The sequence below is a fragment of the Erigeron canadensis genome, chromosome 9, assembly GCF_010389155.1.
Source record: "Erigeron canadensis isolate Cc75 chromosome 9, C_canadensis_v1, whole genome shotgun sequence".
NCBI lineage: Eukaryota > Viridiplantae > Streptophyta > Magnoliopsida > Asterales > Asteraceae > Erigeron > Erigeron canadensis.
This window is the reverse complement of record NC_057769.1, coordinates 7,886,252-7,905,210: the sequence shown is the minus strand read 5'-3', so window position 1 is coordinate 7,905,210 and position 18,959 is coordinate 7,886,252. Positions and strand designations below refer to the sequence as shown.

The 18,959-nt window shown below is 29.8% G+C and overlaps 1 protein-coding gene across 1 annotated transcript; it reads left to right on the top strand.

Moving 5' to 3' along the window:
- The first annotated feature begins 5,222 nt into the window (after nucleotides 1-5,222).
- Nucleotides 5,223-6,629, top strand: LOC122583888 (peptidyl-prolyl cis-trans isomerase-like). Its single transcript, XM_043756260.1, has 2 exons — nucleotides 5,223-5,954; nucleotides 6,404-6,629. Exons 1-2 carry the CDS (start codon nucleotides 5,393-5,395, stop codon nucleotides 6,415-6,417), a joined length of 576 nt encoding a protein of 191 aa, XP_043612195.1. The 5' UTR covers nucleotides 5,223-5,392; the 3' UTR covers nucleotides 6,418-6,629.
- The last annotated feature ends 12,330 nt before the right edge of the window (nucleotides 6,630-18,959 follow it).

The window sequence follows — 18,959 nt, the reverse complement described above, 5'->3', positions numbered from 1 at the left end:
ACAGTTGTAATTATGTTTCCCCTTCCGGGTCCCGTTGCTATACCCCAGTTGGCCCCTTATTTCTGCTTCTTGACTTATCAAGACAGAATCAACATATTGGAGGATTCTAGTAAATGTGCATTTCCCCCTCAATTCTTCCTTCAGTAAATGGTGCTCGGCCTCCACTCTGTTTGTGGTGTGGTTTTGGTAGTTGAGGTGTTCATCGACCCAACAGGACACAAACTGCTCTCGGTATGGGGACAACCAATTATCGGTCACGTACTTGTAGACGCCTGGAAAACCCGCAAGTTTTTCCTTTAACTCCTTCTCATTTGACTTAAACTCGTCAAAAGTCCGAGACTGATAGACTTTTTTCCACCAAAAGTTAAGCCTGTCAATGCTAACATCTTTTTTCATCCGCAATGCCGGTTCGCAGTGCTTGATTATGTTTTGCCATATATGGTACCTACACAGCAGATGTTTCGCTTCCGGCATAACAACCTTCAAAGCTCTCATCAGCGCTAGCTCCCTGTCAGTAAGAACGACACGAACGGCAAAGCTATCAGCAAGGGTGGACCGAAGACATCGTAAAACCCATTGATAATTTGCCTCCCGCTCGTTTACGATAAACGAAGGTCTTCCCCGTTGAAGTCACGCGGACGATCTCAACTAGCGGCATGTTGTAGATGTTAGTTTTGTACGTGGAGTCTATTTCAATAACCCAGGGAAATGCGCGCCATAGGGTCATTGATGTTGGATGAATGAAAAAAAGGTTCTCCAAGCGTCCATTTTTGTTATTTGTGGTGAACTGGTAAAAGTACCTTTTCTCTTGCAACAGTGAAAACATAACCTAGTAAATAAGTCAATTCCAACAACGTAGTAGAATAGAATATTTAATGTTTGTACCTGCATTGGAGTACGCCCTGCTTGCCCCGACCTTCTTCTCGCTTTTAAGAAGTTCGTAATGTCTCCTTTGCGAGTCAAGTTTCCTGGAAATTCAAGTTTGAGGTTTACCAGGATCTGATGTGGGTACAAACCGCGATCCGATTGGGTCCCCACAAATTCCTTTTCTTCATCCGTCATCCGTCTGGCGTATGCATTCCCTTGCAGATTGGTAGTTGGATCATGATTGTGTCTCCAATCCTTGACAGTTAACCTCCAACCACCATCACGCCCAGGGCGGCCTATTAAAGTGAAGGGACAACCTATCTTACTGGACCGTTTGGGTGGGCCAATTAACCTTGCATCGCGCGCTCCACCGTGGTGACATATAAGTGTCACTTTATTCACCACCTCTTTTGAGTTTTTGTTCGTCCGCCGTATAACTAGAACATAACCCAAATCCATTGCTGTTCTTTGAGCCCACTCCGTTAATTCTTCAAAGGAACCGAACACCTCATCAGTTTCAAAGTCCCCAGCTTCGCATTCATATTCACCGTCTGCATCAGGTTGCTCAAACACATTATCCGGCACTTCAATACGTACGTTTTCTGGGTCTGCCCAAATATCCTCCAAACTATCCATCTGAAACAATTCAAGTAAACATCAACCTCATTAACTATTAATGGTGTCCATACTCTATATATATTAACAAAACGCTTGAAAAAGAAAGATACACAATACCATCAACTACAAATACTGTTAAAATATATATCTTGAAACGCTTGAAACAATACGCTTGAAAAAATAAATATCTATACTGAAGAAATTTTTTTCAGAAACTTGTATTGTTTCAATATAGTTCCGTAGTACCATATATAGTATCTAAAAATATGGGGTACCATCGTTTTATCCAATGAAAGTATGGCAAATTTTCATTACCAAGGTCGACAAAGTATGACATGCATCACTGTTACTACATGACGACTAATTTTATCCAATGGCAAATTTTCATTACCAAAGGTCGAACAAATATGGCATATCACTGTTACTAATACGTTTGAAAAAATAAATATCTATACTGAAGAAATTTTTTTCAGTTATATTCTTTCAATATAGTTCCGTAGTACCATATATAGTATCTAAAAATATGGGGTACCATCGTTTTATCCAATGAAAGTATGGCAAATTTTCATTACCAAACTCGACAAAGTATGGCATGCATCACAAAGTATGGCATGCATCAGTGTTACTACATGACCGTTTTATCCAATGAAAGTATGGCAAATTTACATTACCAAGGTCGACAAAGTATGGCATGCATCACAAAGTATGGCATGCATCACTGTTACTACATGACGAATAATTTTATCCAATGGCAAAGGTCGAAAAAGTATGGCATATCACTGTTACAACACACTTACTGACTAAGATAGTGGTTGATGAAAACGAGGTGACACGTCACCGCATTAGCGGCGACGTGCGACGTCGCCGCTAATGCGGTGACGTGTCACCTCGTTTTCATCAACCGCTATCTTAGTCAGTAAGTGTGTTGTCAGCCTGGTTGGGACCCACTATTAGCGGCGACGTCGCCGCTAATAATCTGGTCGGTTTGACCGTTGACCTGGTGGTGTTACCCAATGCCAAATAAAACGAAGTTTTATTTTTGAACTAATTAACATATACATAAGTTCTCTGATACGAGCAAGTTATATAGCTGTGTCATGTTATATTCTATTGTTTTATTTTATTATGTTATTTTCTATTTATGTTAGTTATGCATTAGTGGTCAAAGAAGTGGACGTGAGTAGCTTCATAGTTCACATGTTTTCCTATTTTGTTGCTAGTTTAATTCTTATGTTGTAAGGCTATAAATATAGCCCGTATGTGTTTTCTAGAATTATGAATGAATGAAATTATAAAAGTTTATTTTGTTTTTTTTTTTTTTATTCTTGGAGTCTCATTCACTCTACGAGTTTTATAAGTGAAAGTTGCATCAAAAGTTAACCAAAAAGATGAGACTAAAGCCAAATATTTTAGGCCCCAAGGTGTATCCTGAATATCCTAAACCAAGTTACAATAGTCAACCTCTAATCTTTGACTCCTTTTTGCTTGTTTCTGAAAGCTGGTTCATCATTTTAGATCATAAATTCCTATAAACAATTAGCAGCTAGCCTACATGTACATTGTTTAGCCTCTTAATTCCTTAGCTTCATTAACCATTTTATTTATAGGACCAAATCAAGCACAACCCATTTCAAAGGTGTACATACGTATGTATATGTATAATTAACCTCAAAATCAATAACCAAATTTGCATATATAAATTTCTAACTGTAACTTAGACATGATCATTTTTACAAACTATGTAAAGGATAAGATAACCAAATCAATCCAAAATTGATATATACCCTCCCACCGACACACAAGGATCGGTCACACAAAGGAAAGTGATCATCCGTAACGAAGGATCCTGCTGAAGTTAATAATTAGAGATAATAACTGCTTTCCTATATAATCAGGATTTGCTCTTATCACAAGAGACCGGTAGTTATGGAAATGATATTCCTGGCCCCAAATCAAGGAAACCCTAAAAGATGCGAAGCGTCCTCTCCAAGATGGATTCCTCGTATAAAAGTAGGATCAAAAGACCTAAAAGACATTCATGATTCGACCATACCCACTAGCACTACAATAGGCTCCGTCAAACTGATCGGAGCATTTATCAATCACGATCAATCAGATCCAATACTTATTCAATAGCACGATCATAATCGGCCATAGATTACATACATATGATTGGCATAAAGAGGCTAAGCCCCGCTAACAAATAACCAAAAACACCTATCATCCCATTTCTAAACCTAACCTTAGTTTGGTGTACAATCAAAAATCTTCACATACTATAATATACATGACTCAAATCGTAATTTTCTATGATCATTTTAGTTATATCCTATATATAACTAAAACATTCCATTTATATATGTTAGATACAACAAGAAATAATAATAATAATAATAATAATAATAATAATAATAATAACCAATTTGTTTAAATTTTATGTATTTAAATTGAACTTCTTTTATGTGTTTATATATTAAAAACTACATATTATATAAAATTATTACTTCAATAATTAACTATAAATATGTATATATTGTCGTTGATAATACAATATATTGTTACCTCATATTCTAAATTATAGTAAAATTATTAGTTCAATAATTAACTACAAATATGTATATATTGTCGTTGATGATACAATATATTGTTACCTCATATTTTAATTTTGATAGATATATTTTTTATTTGTATGACTATATAATGTGAGTCGTCCATCTATAATATTTATCATAACTAATTATCTTACCATAACGTATGATTACTATAATGTATGATTACCATATAATGGTAGCATAATTGTTTAAACAATATTTAAACAACACATGAGTTTTTTATTTGAAGATATTTTCCAAACTTCAAAACTATTATCCAGTGTTGTGAAACTCGGACGATACAGCCGAGTCAGATCGTGTATCGGCCGACTGACGATACGAGTTTGTCATACTCGTTTGAAAATCGGTCAAGATTTTAGACTCGGGTCAACTTGATAAAAAACTGAAAAACTCAGCTTGATTTGAGTATTACAAAAAAGCAAAGGATTAAGGTGAATATTACTTTTATAGTCGTATTAACCTCAGAGCCTTTTTAGTTGTCGCCCAAACGTTTAGAAGAATCAAAGGGCACAAGAATTTGCGCCGAGGAGGCGAGGACACGATAATAACTTGGGCTAAAGAGTTAAAAAAGAATAAAAAAACGAAATCAGTTGTACTTGTATAGTTGTATACTTGTATACATGGTTGTAAAACTCCCCCGAGTTGGCCGAGAACCCAAAATAAACTCCTGACTCCCCACCTTGCCAAGTACAGTCTGAGTCACAAGTTCCCTTACCTCGATACACACAAAATGATGATGAAACGTGATTCTTCAACTAATCATACGATTAATTTTCAAGTTTTGAATAATTATGTTACCATTTTTAAACAATTATGCTAAAATTTGAAGTTTGGAAAATATCTTTAAAGTTCTATTACATATAATTTCACAAATACTTATGTTTGTATGTAAAATTACAATCCGAGTTCTCCCCCAGTCGAGTCTGAGTCTCTAAAAACTACCGACTCTCCTCTCGCCAAGTCAAGTCCGAGTCACGAGTTCTCCGACCTTACTTGAATATACACTACTCCTCCATCACTATATTAAACCCGCACCACAAAAATTTACCGAAAGATAAAATTAAAAGAAAAGGTAAAAACTTATTTCATCCAAACACACCCATCGACCCACATATCCATCCACCATCCGATCGAAAAAATCAAAATGAAAATCAATCCAACCCAAAAATCATAATTAACCCAAGTCATAGTTTAGTTGTAGTTTTTTTCTGATTGTTTCTTCGTTCAGATCACCCTTCTCCAGCAACGGTGCCGTGGTGGTGTACTTGTCTCAAACATTACAAGCCTAATCAAGAATGGCACTAGTTGAACCCGTCGCATTCTTACAAATCAAAATCGACGACGAGGTGATAGGTTTTCTAGACATTAAACTTAACATAAATGTGACACCAAAAACCGTTACAAATTTTCTCAAGCTTTGTAGTGGCGAAGTTGAGTATAAATACTACCATGATTCCTACCATTGCTATAAAAACTCAATTTTCCACAGGATTACCCGTAGCTTTTGCCAGGGAGGCGATTATGAATTCGGAACCGCGATAGGAGGTCATGCGCCAGAAGGGAACTTTAAAAACGAAAACTACGACTTGAAACATGTCAGTCGCGGCGTGGTAGCCATGGCGAATAGAGATCCGAAAAAAGTCAAGTCTCAATTTTATATCACATTTCGGGTTTGTGACTGGTTGGATGGAAAACATGTGGTGTTTGGACATGTTACTGAGGAGTCGATGGGAGTTCTGAAAAGAATTGAGGAAGCTGCATCCGATGATGGGGAGCCTATCAAAAACGTTGTTGTAGTTGGGTGTGGGGAAGTGATCAATGGATATCGGGTTTTCGCAGCGAACGAGTACACGAGAGGTATTAAAATCTTTTTTTTTTTGTATATATATATTTATTATCTGAATATGAATAATTTGCTTCTATTTTTCTTATGTTTTTCTTATTTGTTTGTAGATTTTAGTAATTTGATAGTGTATGTTTGCATTAAAATTTACAACTTAATTAGATTTTGAATTTGTAATGTGGCTATGTTGTTTACCTTTTGTAGTGGTTGTAGATATTGTTTGTGAGTTGTGACTTTGGGTGGTATGTGTATGTAATGTCAAATATATAGTTGGTTTTAGCAATAGTTCGTGTCGTATGTGGTATGTTTGATAATGATGAAAAGAATGATTATGATCTAACCTATTTAGTTTAAGCCAACCCGTGTTATTAACATTAGTGGACATAAAATAACCTGATTTGGACTTTCAGTTGAGGATTTTTTATGTAGTAATTGTGTTTCTAATCATTGCTCCAAATTACAGGACATGGGAGGTGAAAGCTGAAGTGACTCGAAGAAGCTCGATTGCTGTCTAATTTAGGAGTAATAGTGTGTCTTCAAAAAAAACAAGGATATAAGTGTTCTTTTGACTGTTGTTGGTAGGTTAACCTCACTGATGTTGTACTTCTGGTAACAAGAATATAAGTGTTTGTTTGTGTGTTGTTTATCCTTTTTATATACTTTAGTGCCTTAGCTTGACTTGATTCTAAGTAAGGTTATCTTGCTGTTAGTTGCTCTAATTAATTAGTACCTTACTTCGCTTGTTTTCGACTAGATCCAGTCTTTTCGTATGTTTACATGATTCTAGCCCGGTCTAATCCTTAGTCTTGTTTAAGGATGGTATCCGCGGGTAACTAGTGTGAAATCCTCTTTTTCATTACTATGCTCACGGGTTTTTCTTGATTCCTTTAATTTGCGGGTGTCTACCAACGGGTTGAATATGTTATCCATGTCCAGGGTCGGCCCTAAAAATTTATAGGTGTTGGCCGAACGTAAAAAAAAGGCTCATATGCTAAGTGCAACAAATTATGTCTATACATATTCAGGGCTGGCCCTGGCCATGGGCAGGCTGGGCGACAACCCTGAGCAACAAGTATTTAAGGGACATAAATTTTATAAGTCCATCAAAACCAGATCTAGACATGTTTGTGTTTTAATGGAGTTTACTGGAATTTTCCTGAAGAAGAAGAAGTAGAAGTACAGTGCATTTGTTTCCTTTTTAATTTATAAGCCCTTATAATAGTTAAAAGTTCTATAGTAGTCCCTAAAGTATATGGGTTTTTTTTGTTAGAAGGAAAATTATACGGCTCTTAAATAAACCAAATTCTAATTTTTTAGGTTATATGGGAGTTTATCTTGGTGTATGTATTTTTTGATTGTGTGTAAGTATTGGAAAAAAGGTTCTGATACGTATATATAACTGTTAGTCATTTTACATGTTGAATAAGTTATAATTAAAAAATTTAGATGTACATCTTCAAAAAGTTAAATATTGTGTATGAAATATTAACTTTTATTGTTAATTAATACAAATACATATTGTATGACTATTTGGATAGTAATCTATTTTGTAATAAATTAATAATTATAAACTTTTTGAACTAAGACTATGGTTAGCTTAGTTTTATATTTTTAATTTTAACAACGGTTTTTGTAGCATATTCAAAATTATTCAAAAGATAAATGAGTCTTTAAATTTGGTAATGTTATAAGTCTTTTTGTCAAGATTTTGATCTCGACCTGAGCATTAAATAACTCAGGATCGGCCCTGTACATATTTTTTGAACGAGTTTATATTATATAAGCTAATCTTTAAAAACGATAATAAATGTTATATTAATAAACATAGCAAAAGTTATTCTTCAAAAAACTAAAAAAAATGTAAAATCATAAAATAAAAGTTTGCAATTAATCGTTATCTACATAAAGTAAAAACAAAAAGAGAAAAGTATCACTTGCAAATTAAAAGAAATATGGGGACAAGGACAATTTGTGATCACATTCACAGAATGAGAGCACCACTTGATTTCAATTATTATGAATGCTTAGACTTTTTTTTTTCTTTTTATAAGGCGGTAAAAGTTTTAATTTTATATTATATATATAGGGGTTATGTATTGTAAAACAAGTATTAAAGTAAAGATCTTGACCTTTAGATCATGATTAGATTGATGTACGAAGATTCACGAAGCAATTGATCATGCACGGGGATTTTCATTATCTACGATGATTTTGAGTGAAAAGAAACATATTGTTTTATCAGTTTTACTTTAATACTTGTTTATTTTACCTAAAACATATATATATAACATTAAAAAAAATCGGCCCCCCTCAAAAAACGGAAACGGTACCCAATCCCGGCATAAGCCAGGGTACGGGGGAGGTATGATGTAGAAAGACCTTACCCCTAAATAAAGTAGAGAGATTGCTTTCAAATCCACCGAAATGGGAGGGACCTCCGGCCCAAAGAGGGTAAAAAATAGGGTTAGATCCACCGGAGTAAAAACTTTAACCGGATGTGAATAATCTCGATCTTAAACTTTCAATCTCAAATACACGATCTGAATCTCGAAATCATAGGCTCAATCTCCGATCCAAGATCCAGGAGAAAGAGCCGTTAGAGGTGAGAGAGCAAAGGGTGGAGAGAGAAACCCAGTAAGATGAAGGCGGTGGTCAATTTGTGAAGAAAAAAAAAACATGAAATAAATGGGTACTAAAGATTATAAGCAGCTAATAAGTGGGCTTCAAATTTGTTCAAAGTCAGTACCCAAAGCCTAAGGTTACTGATACAATGATACTAGTACCAAAAATTTCATGCTCCATTTAAATGCGTCGGTGAGCATTTTTAATTATCTTCCATTCTTGCAAGTTCCCATCTAATTCATTTTTTATTTACAAGTCTTGCTATAAAATTCATAAGATTTTATATTGTTATGGTCTATTTTTATTTTATGTATAAGTTATAAGTTATGGTATACACCTTATTTAATATACTTGAATATAAGACTTTAATTATTTTTCTAACAACCATTCAAATATGTAACAATTGTGCACATTTTATTTTTTCACAATGAAAGCTAAAAGAACTATGTCAATCAAAATTTTAGTTATGTAACAGTTTATTTAGATCTTATGATCATCGCTTTTGACACAACTAAGGGTATGGAAGGCCCTAATGCCGTATATCTGAATTGGTGCACTTAAACCTTTGGAAAACATTGTTTCTCTCTTCAAAACTGTGTTTGTTTAGTAAAAGGCTTTTAGCTCGGGAGAGCTCAAAAGTCCTAAACTTTTATTATAAGACATTTTCAAAATAGTAGCCCTGGTTGGACATCTACTTACAATAAAAATCCCAACTATAGAAAGCTCTTAAAAGTCTTAAAAAATCATTAAAATAAAAGTCTGTGAAAAAATGGTTGAAATAGAAGTCCAGATCCTAGCCCTGACTCGAAGTTTTTATGCCAAACATACCCTTTATTTCTTTAAAAACCTAAAATATCTTTAACTTGCAATACTTTCTCAACTCACATATTACGTTTACCTAAAATACTCTCAAAATATTTTTCAACTCAATATAACCAAACCACCCTCTTCTTAATTACCAACTTAAATATTTCACTTAATATACTTATATTATGTTTAATGAAATTGTTTACAACACACATGTATCAAATCTTAAAATATAACTACATATCTCATTTTATATTAATAACCACAGCTTGATTGTCACCACCACCATCGGTCATGACTCCACCATTGCTACCCGTCGTCGCTATCTCCAACATCGTATTGCGTAGGTACCCCTCTGGTATCACACTACTTATAACTCATGACTTTTAAAACTTCTTTAATTCACCCAAAAATGTAAGCAATATGACTAAGCCTGAGAATCAAAAACTTTAACAATTTACCACCATCTCTCTCTCTCTCACACACACACACATATAATCTCCACCAAATGGTCTAACGGCGAGGAGACATTTTTCTCACAAGATATTTCAGGTTCAAGTCTTACCATATGCATATATGAGGGCATACACAAATATTTAATTTCCATATACTGTGGGTTTGTGTGAGTTTATCCCTTCTAGATCTCTAGATGATAGAGATTCTAATCGAGAGGGTTAAATTAGACATCTATTTTGGAATTTTTTAAAATAGTCTTGGTTAAAACAACATATGTTAAACATGTCATTGCTAGAAATTCATGTATTTAAAAAAAAAATATTTCACCTGTGGATAATACACATTGTAGAATTTCACAAGTTATATAAAATACTTTCAAAGATAAACATGATCTTTAACGCCATTCATGCTTCATTTGAATGCGTCGGTGAATATTTTTTAGTTAACATTCATTCTTACAAGTTTCCCTCTAATTCATTTTTATATATAAGTCTTACTACAAAATTTCGTAAGATTTTATATTGTTATGGTCTAAATTTTAGATTATATTAGTTATGGTATACAACTTGGATATAAGGCTTCAATTGTTTTTCTAACAACCATTAATATTTGACACTTTTGCTACACATTTAAAGTTTTCATAATTAAGAAAATAATAATTCAGTAAGCTCCTAGCGGCCAAATAGGTACAATAATCTAGATTACAACAAATGATACAAAGCTGTATTTATATATATCGAGAATAATAACCCGCGACAAACTAAGAAAAAGAACCAGTTTTGAATCTCATCAAGAACCACAAAAAAAACATATAATAACGACTTATTGAAGTATAGAAGTCCCCTAATCAGTTTTGGCTTAAAATATAGTTAAGTTTTCGCTCTTCCATAAGCCACCACTAAATAGCAATGATGTCATCTAACAAGAGTCTATGTCTCGTTGAGCATTGAAAGGATTTGATCCATTCGAACATAAATAACATCACATACTAATTTTTATTTATTTATAGAATAAATAATTAGGCTCTTATATTTTTATGGACTAAATATTAAGATGAAAGAATTTCATACCTAAGTTTAAGTATAGGACTGTTTATCGCATATTCTCATTTATCTCTCTTTTTATATGTATGTATGTAGAGAGAGAAAAACTAAGCATCCTTAAATTAAGGAGAGAAAAGAGTCAAAGTTGGTTTCATTTTTTTTACCTTGTTTTTTTTTTTTTTTTTTAATTTTTAATTTTCTTAACAAAAACTCATTTCAAAAAATAAAATATTTAAAAAAAGTTAATAAAAAAAACCTTACACAACTTACACATGTATAGACATTTACAGATGTTTAAGGTATACAAACTTACACAAATTTTTTTTTTTTATAAATATTTTTGGAATAAGTTTTTATTGAAAAAAATAACATAAAAAATAAAATAAAATTATTAAAGTATTGCTTCCGAAAAACTTAGGTCATTTTTGAAAGGAGCAAGACAACTTAACCAATGGTTATTATTTTACTATTATGTGTTGGAGTTAAGTTTTTTTTACTTTTATTAATTAATTAATCAAAGTCTTCATTAAGTATTATACAAACACAAAGGGCTAAATCCAAACTCTGAAAACTATAAATATAAGAGAGTCCCAAAAGCTTGATTATGTAGTTGAGTAGTACAATATGCAGAATGATGAAATTGTTTCACGGGATTTTGTTACAAAAGATCTTCAAACTCTTGGCTTAAGTGAGCAAAATACTAATCAAGGTAGAAACTCGATTCATATTATTAAGTGTCATTACACATTTATTTTGTTTCTTGCATATTTGTTGCATGTATTCATATAACATGTCCTAATTTTTTTTCATATGAGTCGTTATTTGTTAATTAATAAGTTGCCTGGTTTCTGATACACTGATTATGTGTAAGTTTTTCTTTAACCATCCCGCTATGATGACATGGTGGTAGATGTTTTAGTATAACATCTTTACAAGAGATATTGTGATCACGTACATTTACAAGTATTTAATTAATGAAAATGCTTATTACATATATAATCGTTTTTAAAGTGCATAATTTTTATATCAAAAGTTATATCTTAAATTTTATGAAAAAAAGTACAACTATTCTATATATGTTAATGATCTTAATATATACTATAAGACAGTTGAACTAATGACTTATTAACCAATTACATCGTTTGATTTCATCAAATTGACTTTTAATGATGTCATTATTTAGATAAACTACAAATTAAAAATCTTAATAATCATTATCCAAATATATTATTATATTAATACTTATATTAATTTGTTAGAAAAAGTTTCATTATTTACACTTTTTTGTTTTCCATCAATAATTTACACTTTTTAACCATGACTACTTAATTTATATTTATTTTTAGCCATCAATTTGAGAGAATTTTTTAAAATTTACAATCATTTAATTAAATAAAACTTTTTTTAACATATCAAATATTTTCTACAAAAATTTATTTCAAAACCTAATGACTTATTTACAAATATTAGATTAGATTTTTATAATTATAAATATTAATATTTAGTTTAATATTAGATATAAATACAATGTTAACTTTAGATACATATCCCAAACATAATAACTGATAACGATATACAACATCATTGTCCTAAACACAATAGGAATCACAGGATATGGGACGATCATAGTTACAAACACGATTTACAACAGAGGGTTACTTGAATCCTAAATCCAACTCAATATAAACTCCATTCAAGATTCATTATATCTCTTAATCAACAAGGTACATAATTTTATCCTTTTTTGTATATTAGTTTTGCATTTTAATGTTTAAAGTTACAGTTGTCACTCAAATCAAGAGTCCTAATTGTTATCAAGGAATATAAAAACAATCCTAATTGTTATCATATTATCATAGAACAAAGTGATTGAAAATAAACCTATGCGTGTTATGGACGTGCATCATGATTAAATACATATACCTAAATGTCAAATACAAGATCACAAATATGTTTATATTTTTATTCTTAATTATCTTTCATAATAATATCACATTATGAGTACATCTGGTTTCAAAATATTCTATAATGGAGAAATTATTATATATAGCATGTGCCTTGTAAAATGACTACAGCAAAGAATTCCATCAATATGTCTAGGCTAATAATGACAGTGACGAACCTATGATTATTGTACCACAACTTGTAAAATATAACACTTAAAACCGTATTTTTTTCAAAATTATAAGCTTTTATGACTTAAATGTATGAAGATCTAATATTGATAATATCGTAAATCCCGTGTCCAGTGTTGGACACGGGTCTAATATCTAGTATCATCTATATATAGGTAAAAAGCTATCATTAACAAGACCTTTTAATTTATATGAGTATATAAGTTCTTTGGTTTGTGTGCAATTGGTAAAAATATATAGATTAACAGTACATTTTTGCAATATACAGTATGTTTTGTACAGTTATATAGTATGTAACCAGATTTTAGATTCGTGTACAACACTGGACACGAGTTTACGATATTAACAATATTAGATGTTCATACAATTAAATCATAAAAGCTTATAATTTTGAAGATATAAGGTTTTAAGTGTTATATTTTGCAAGTTTTAGTGCAATAATAATAGGTTCGTTACTGCCATTATTAGTCAAGACACATTGATGAAACTGTTTGGCATAGTCATTCCACAAGGCACATGTTATAATAATTTCTTTTTGTAATAGAATATTTTGAACCAAGTTGTACTCATAATCTGGTATTATTATAAAAGATAATTAAGAATTAAAAGATAAACATAATTATAATCATGTACTTGACATTCATGTATATGTATTTGATCATGATGCGGACCCATAACACGCATAGTTTATTTTCAATTACCTGTCTTATGATAATTAGATAACAATTAGGATTGTTAATATATTCTTTGATAATATTTAGGACTCTTTATTTGAGTGACAACTGCAACTTTAAACATTATTATGCAAAATTAATATATAAAAAAGAGAAATTATGTACCTTTTTGATTAGAGATTGAATGAAGTTCATATTGATTTGGATTTAGTATTCAAGTAACCATCTGTTGTAAATCGTGTTTTGTTTTGTGATCGTCTCATATTTTGTGATAACTAAATATTAAAATTTATTAGTCGTTCTAAAAAATAAAAAGATATATTAAAATTTATAATTTATAAAAATCTAATCTAATATTTGTTAATAAGTCCTTAGGTTTTGAAATAAATTTATATAGACAATATTTCATGTGTTGAAACTTTTTTAATTAATTAAATAATTGTAACTTTTAAAAAATTGTCTCATGGCTAAAAATAAATATAAATTAAGTATTCAGGGCTAAAAAATATAAATTATTGATGGAAAAAAAAAGTGTAAATAAATGAAACTTTTTATACAAATTAATAAAATACTAATATAATAATATATTTGGATAATGATTATTATGATTTTTAATTTGTAGTTAATTTAAATGATAACATAAGCGAAAATCAATTTAATGAAATTGAACTATTTGATTGGTTAATAAGTCATTAGTTCAACTGTTTTATAATATATATATATATATATATCTACATAGTAAAACAATAGTTATCCTGACTTTCTAAAGCCATCCACATCAAATTAAAATTATTTCTAAACATGCCACATAGGATTTATCCTACGTGGCACCTCCATATTTTTTCACACTAATAGATTTTCATTAAATAATATAATATAATTATACATATATTTTAAATATGGCATATAGAAAAAGTATATATATATAATATATAATTTATATTTATATGAATCAAACATATATAAAAAATCACGACTAACATTGCATGACATTTTTTAACTTTTTTATTTTAACTATAAACACTTCATAATTTATGACTCATAATCCATGATATTTTATTACTTTTTCTTTCTTTTTTTTTTCATTTTCTATTTACATAATAAAACAATAGTTATCCTAGCTTTCTAAAGTCATCCACATCAAATTAAAATTATCTCTAAACATGCCACATAGGATTTATCCTACGTGGCACCTCCATATTTTTTTCACACTAATAGATTTTTATTAAATAATATAATATAATTATACATATATTTTAAATATGGCATATAGAAAAAACATATATATATATATAATATAATTTATATTTGTATGAATCAAACATATATAAAAAATCACGACTAACATTGCATGACATTTTTTAACTTTTTTATTTTAACTATAAACACTTTATAATTCATGACTCATAATCCATGATATTTTATTACCTTTTCTTTCTTTTTTTTTTCATTTTCTATTTACTATATACACTTCCTAATCAAACTATATATATTACGTTCAACACGTACACCTCAAATTACATAGCCCTTTATAATAATCTATCTATACATATATTATATTTCACAGTTTTCTTCGTTGTTAATTTATCATAATCATGAAATATTTTTCAATTGGTTTTTAATTTATAAAGTTATTCTTCTACCGTATACCAATCTATATATATATAATTTTAATTTGAGAAAGCCAGGATAACCATTGTTTATTATGTAGATAGATATTAAAACAGTAAAAATCCTAGCCTTTTAAACCCTTCTTTCAACCTAAAGCTAGCTTTAAACATTGCCACATAGGATTGTATCCTACGTGGCATCTCCATACATTTTTTACAGTATTTATCTTATAACCTTTATTTATTCTCAAACCAATGTATTGATTTTATTAAATATAACATCAAATATTAAATCAAAACTATATACACAAAATTAAAAAAAAAATCAAAACCCAAATTAAGATATAAGAAGACGTCCAATACATTTATTAATTTGGCAATGATATTTGACATAAATAATATTATTTATTAAAATATATACAACTTTGAAGACTATATCAAATTTTAAAATTTATTTAAAAATATTATTAGGTTATACACGACCAAACAATTTTGTTGTTTCTCCTTCGTTCTCTTGGCCGAAACCTTAACCAAAATTGGTCACTCTAGCCACAAAAAAATGTCTATTTTATAATGATAATAGTAGTTATTTTGAGTTTGACGAATGAATTTCTTGATTATTGGAGATAAAAATACTTTATTTCCTAATTGTGTTTAGGATTATTTTTTCCCGTCACTACATAAGGTATTTTTTCTATCTTTTCGGCATAACTGAAAGCAAAAACTATAATGATTTTCTCTTATTTATCTTATTAGTTTTTTACTTATTCGTATTGTATTTATGTGTATTTTATATGATTAATATTTTGTCATGTTTAGTTTTTTTACTTTGTATATGTTATTTCGTTTGATGAATATATAGATATCATGCTATATTATCGATTTACGTTTGATTTGTTGATGATATCAAAATATCTTAGGTTAAATGTTGGTGTGTAATCACTATAGTAGGTTTAGTGACTGTGATATCGACATGTCAGAAAAGACAAAAGATGACCATAGTAATCCAGGAATTAACCATTAACTATAACATAATCAATTTCAACATAATAAGCCTATAGAATAGCTATTTATTAATGCATAAAATAACCTTTTTAACTAGGCACGCATCGCGCGGGGTAAAATATCTAGTGTGTATATATATATATATATATATTAAGATACTAGTAATAAACTTGTATTTGCTGTATATGGCAAGGTTTGTTGTAAATTAATTATCACTACCCATCTAACAAACTATTTTATTATTTTTTTCATAATTTTAAAATTATTAATGTGTATAAAGTTTTATCAATATGTTACATTTAAAAACGTATACAAGGGATACACTTTTTAAGCGAACAAATCAAAAAGTTATTGTAATTTGTGCACTTGATATAACAAAACGATTTCTGCACTTATAAATACGTAGAGCAAATTTTTTTTTTCTAAACAAAGCTTTAAAGGTTTTCACCAAGATATATTAAATCATTGTACATTTACTATACTATAAAATTTAGTAGGTGAACTTTTGATATGAAAATATATAATTTTTTTCTTTACATTAAATAGGACTTCATTTAATATTTTCTTAAATTTTATTCACAATTAAAATTTAATTAAAAAACAATCATACACACCCAATTTTAAGCATTTTTCTTGTGGATAAAAATTGAGTGTGTAAAACTGTTTCGATACTTATAAATGTGTACGTACATACATAACATTTTTGTACACTAAAAGTGAAAACAATTCTTTTTTTTTTTTTTCAAAAGCATAGTGTATTCTTTTTAAAGAAATTATATATTCAGTTCACTGGTACTCATTATGTAAACTGTTTTGTTGAATACTTTTTCACGAGTAATCGTATATTCGTATATGATTACCAGCCACCAACGTTTAACTTAGATGCATCAAGCAATATGTATTCAACGAGCTAGAGCTACACGTACTTCCAGTAAATGCTAATGTGTGTATTCATTTCTTACAAAAACGAGATGGTACTCGCGCAATGCGGGGCGGTGACGGCAACGGGTGGTGATAGTGGCGGTGGTGGTAACTATGTGGTTATTAATCTAAAATCAATTGACGTAAATGGTAGTGTAGTTATTTTATGGTTAGGAGATGTATCTTTTGTAAATAACTTTATTAAGAATATTATAGAGATATTATGTATAAATATTTAAATTAGTTAATAAAGAAGATAGATAGTTTGGATAAATATGGGATTTTAGGGATATATTGTGGTAGAATTAGTGTGTAAGTTAGGAATGTGTTAAAAATTAAGAATATTTTGGGTATTTTAAAGGTAGAGAGTTGAAAATAAGGGATTGTAGTTTGTTTATTAATATAGTATAGATATAGATATTGATAACCAATTATTACCTTGCTATTTTTTTTTCTTTTAAACTGTTTGTATATTATAGACCGACTGAAATAAAAAATACTACTCCTTTCGTCCCACTAAATGTGTCTTAGTTTGAATATTCAAAGTCTTACTTTATAAACTTTGACCTTATATAATTTGATTTGTTTCATATAATATTTGATAAAAATTATAAAAATAAAAAGTAGATTTAAAACTCAATCAATTAATATAACTTTTATCAAATATCATATAACACAAATCAAAATATTTAAGGTCAAAGTTAACAATAAAAACTTTGAATATTCAAAATATGACACATTTAGTGAGATGGAATGAGTAGTTTTTAGTGATAGCATGTATCACTTATAAAAAATAAATTAAGCATTGAATAATCGTGATATGCACTAGATGTTTTTTAAAGCTAGATAAAAAGGATAAAATTTGCCAAAATGAATGGGTGACTCATTAGTGATTAAGGTCTTAAACTTTGGAGATATTCATTATGGTTTGAATTTTACTTTCTTATGTTGGGAATATTTTACTTGTTTTATTAGCTTAATACTTTTATGTTAATACACGTACGTCTGGAATACACGTACGTCTGGACAAACTTTGTTGTGTTTGACGGGTACACGTACATCTTAATTAAAAATGGTTTTTGTTTGTATCCAGTCACTTTGTCTGATCGATGGCTAATATACAAAAAATGATTTTTTTTATATGTATGTGTTAATATATATACTATTGGGTGGTGTTTTGGAAATTTGGAATATACTCGTTGGTTAGTAGCTTTTTTAGATAGGAGTTTGGCCATATTTGGCCTAACTTAGCTAAAAGTCTAGAAGTCAAATTGCATACACGTCCAAGTTTGACCGATTAATCGGTGCTAGTTTAAGACCAGTGAATCATGACGGCTAATCCATATATATTACTCATATCTCAATCTCAATGTCTCAAATTTTATTTTAGATACAATAATTTCATTGTATTATAGCTGAGTCAATACACATTACAATATTACATAATGTTATTGAATAGTTGATCATCAAGTGTTCTAATAAGAAAAAGTTTTATATCTTCACAAAATGTATCAAATAAATTCTATTGCAAGCAAATAACTTAGACTCAGAGGGAAATGATTTGTATTGACCACAATAGAAAAAAATAAAGCTCAGTTAAGCTAAGCTGCTACGTACATCCGAATCTAAAAATTGTTCATCATTTTAAAGTAGTCCGAATAAAAAAAACCTTTTCCGATTTAATTGTAACCGTTAACTAAACAGAGGCTCTGTTTGTTTATTTTTAACCATTAAGTGACTGAATTG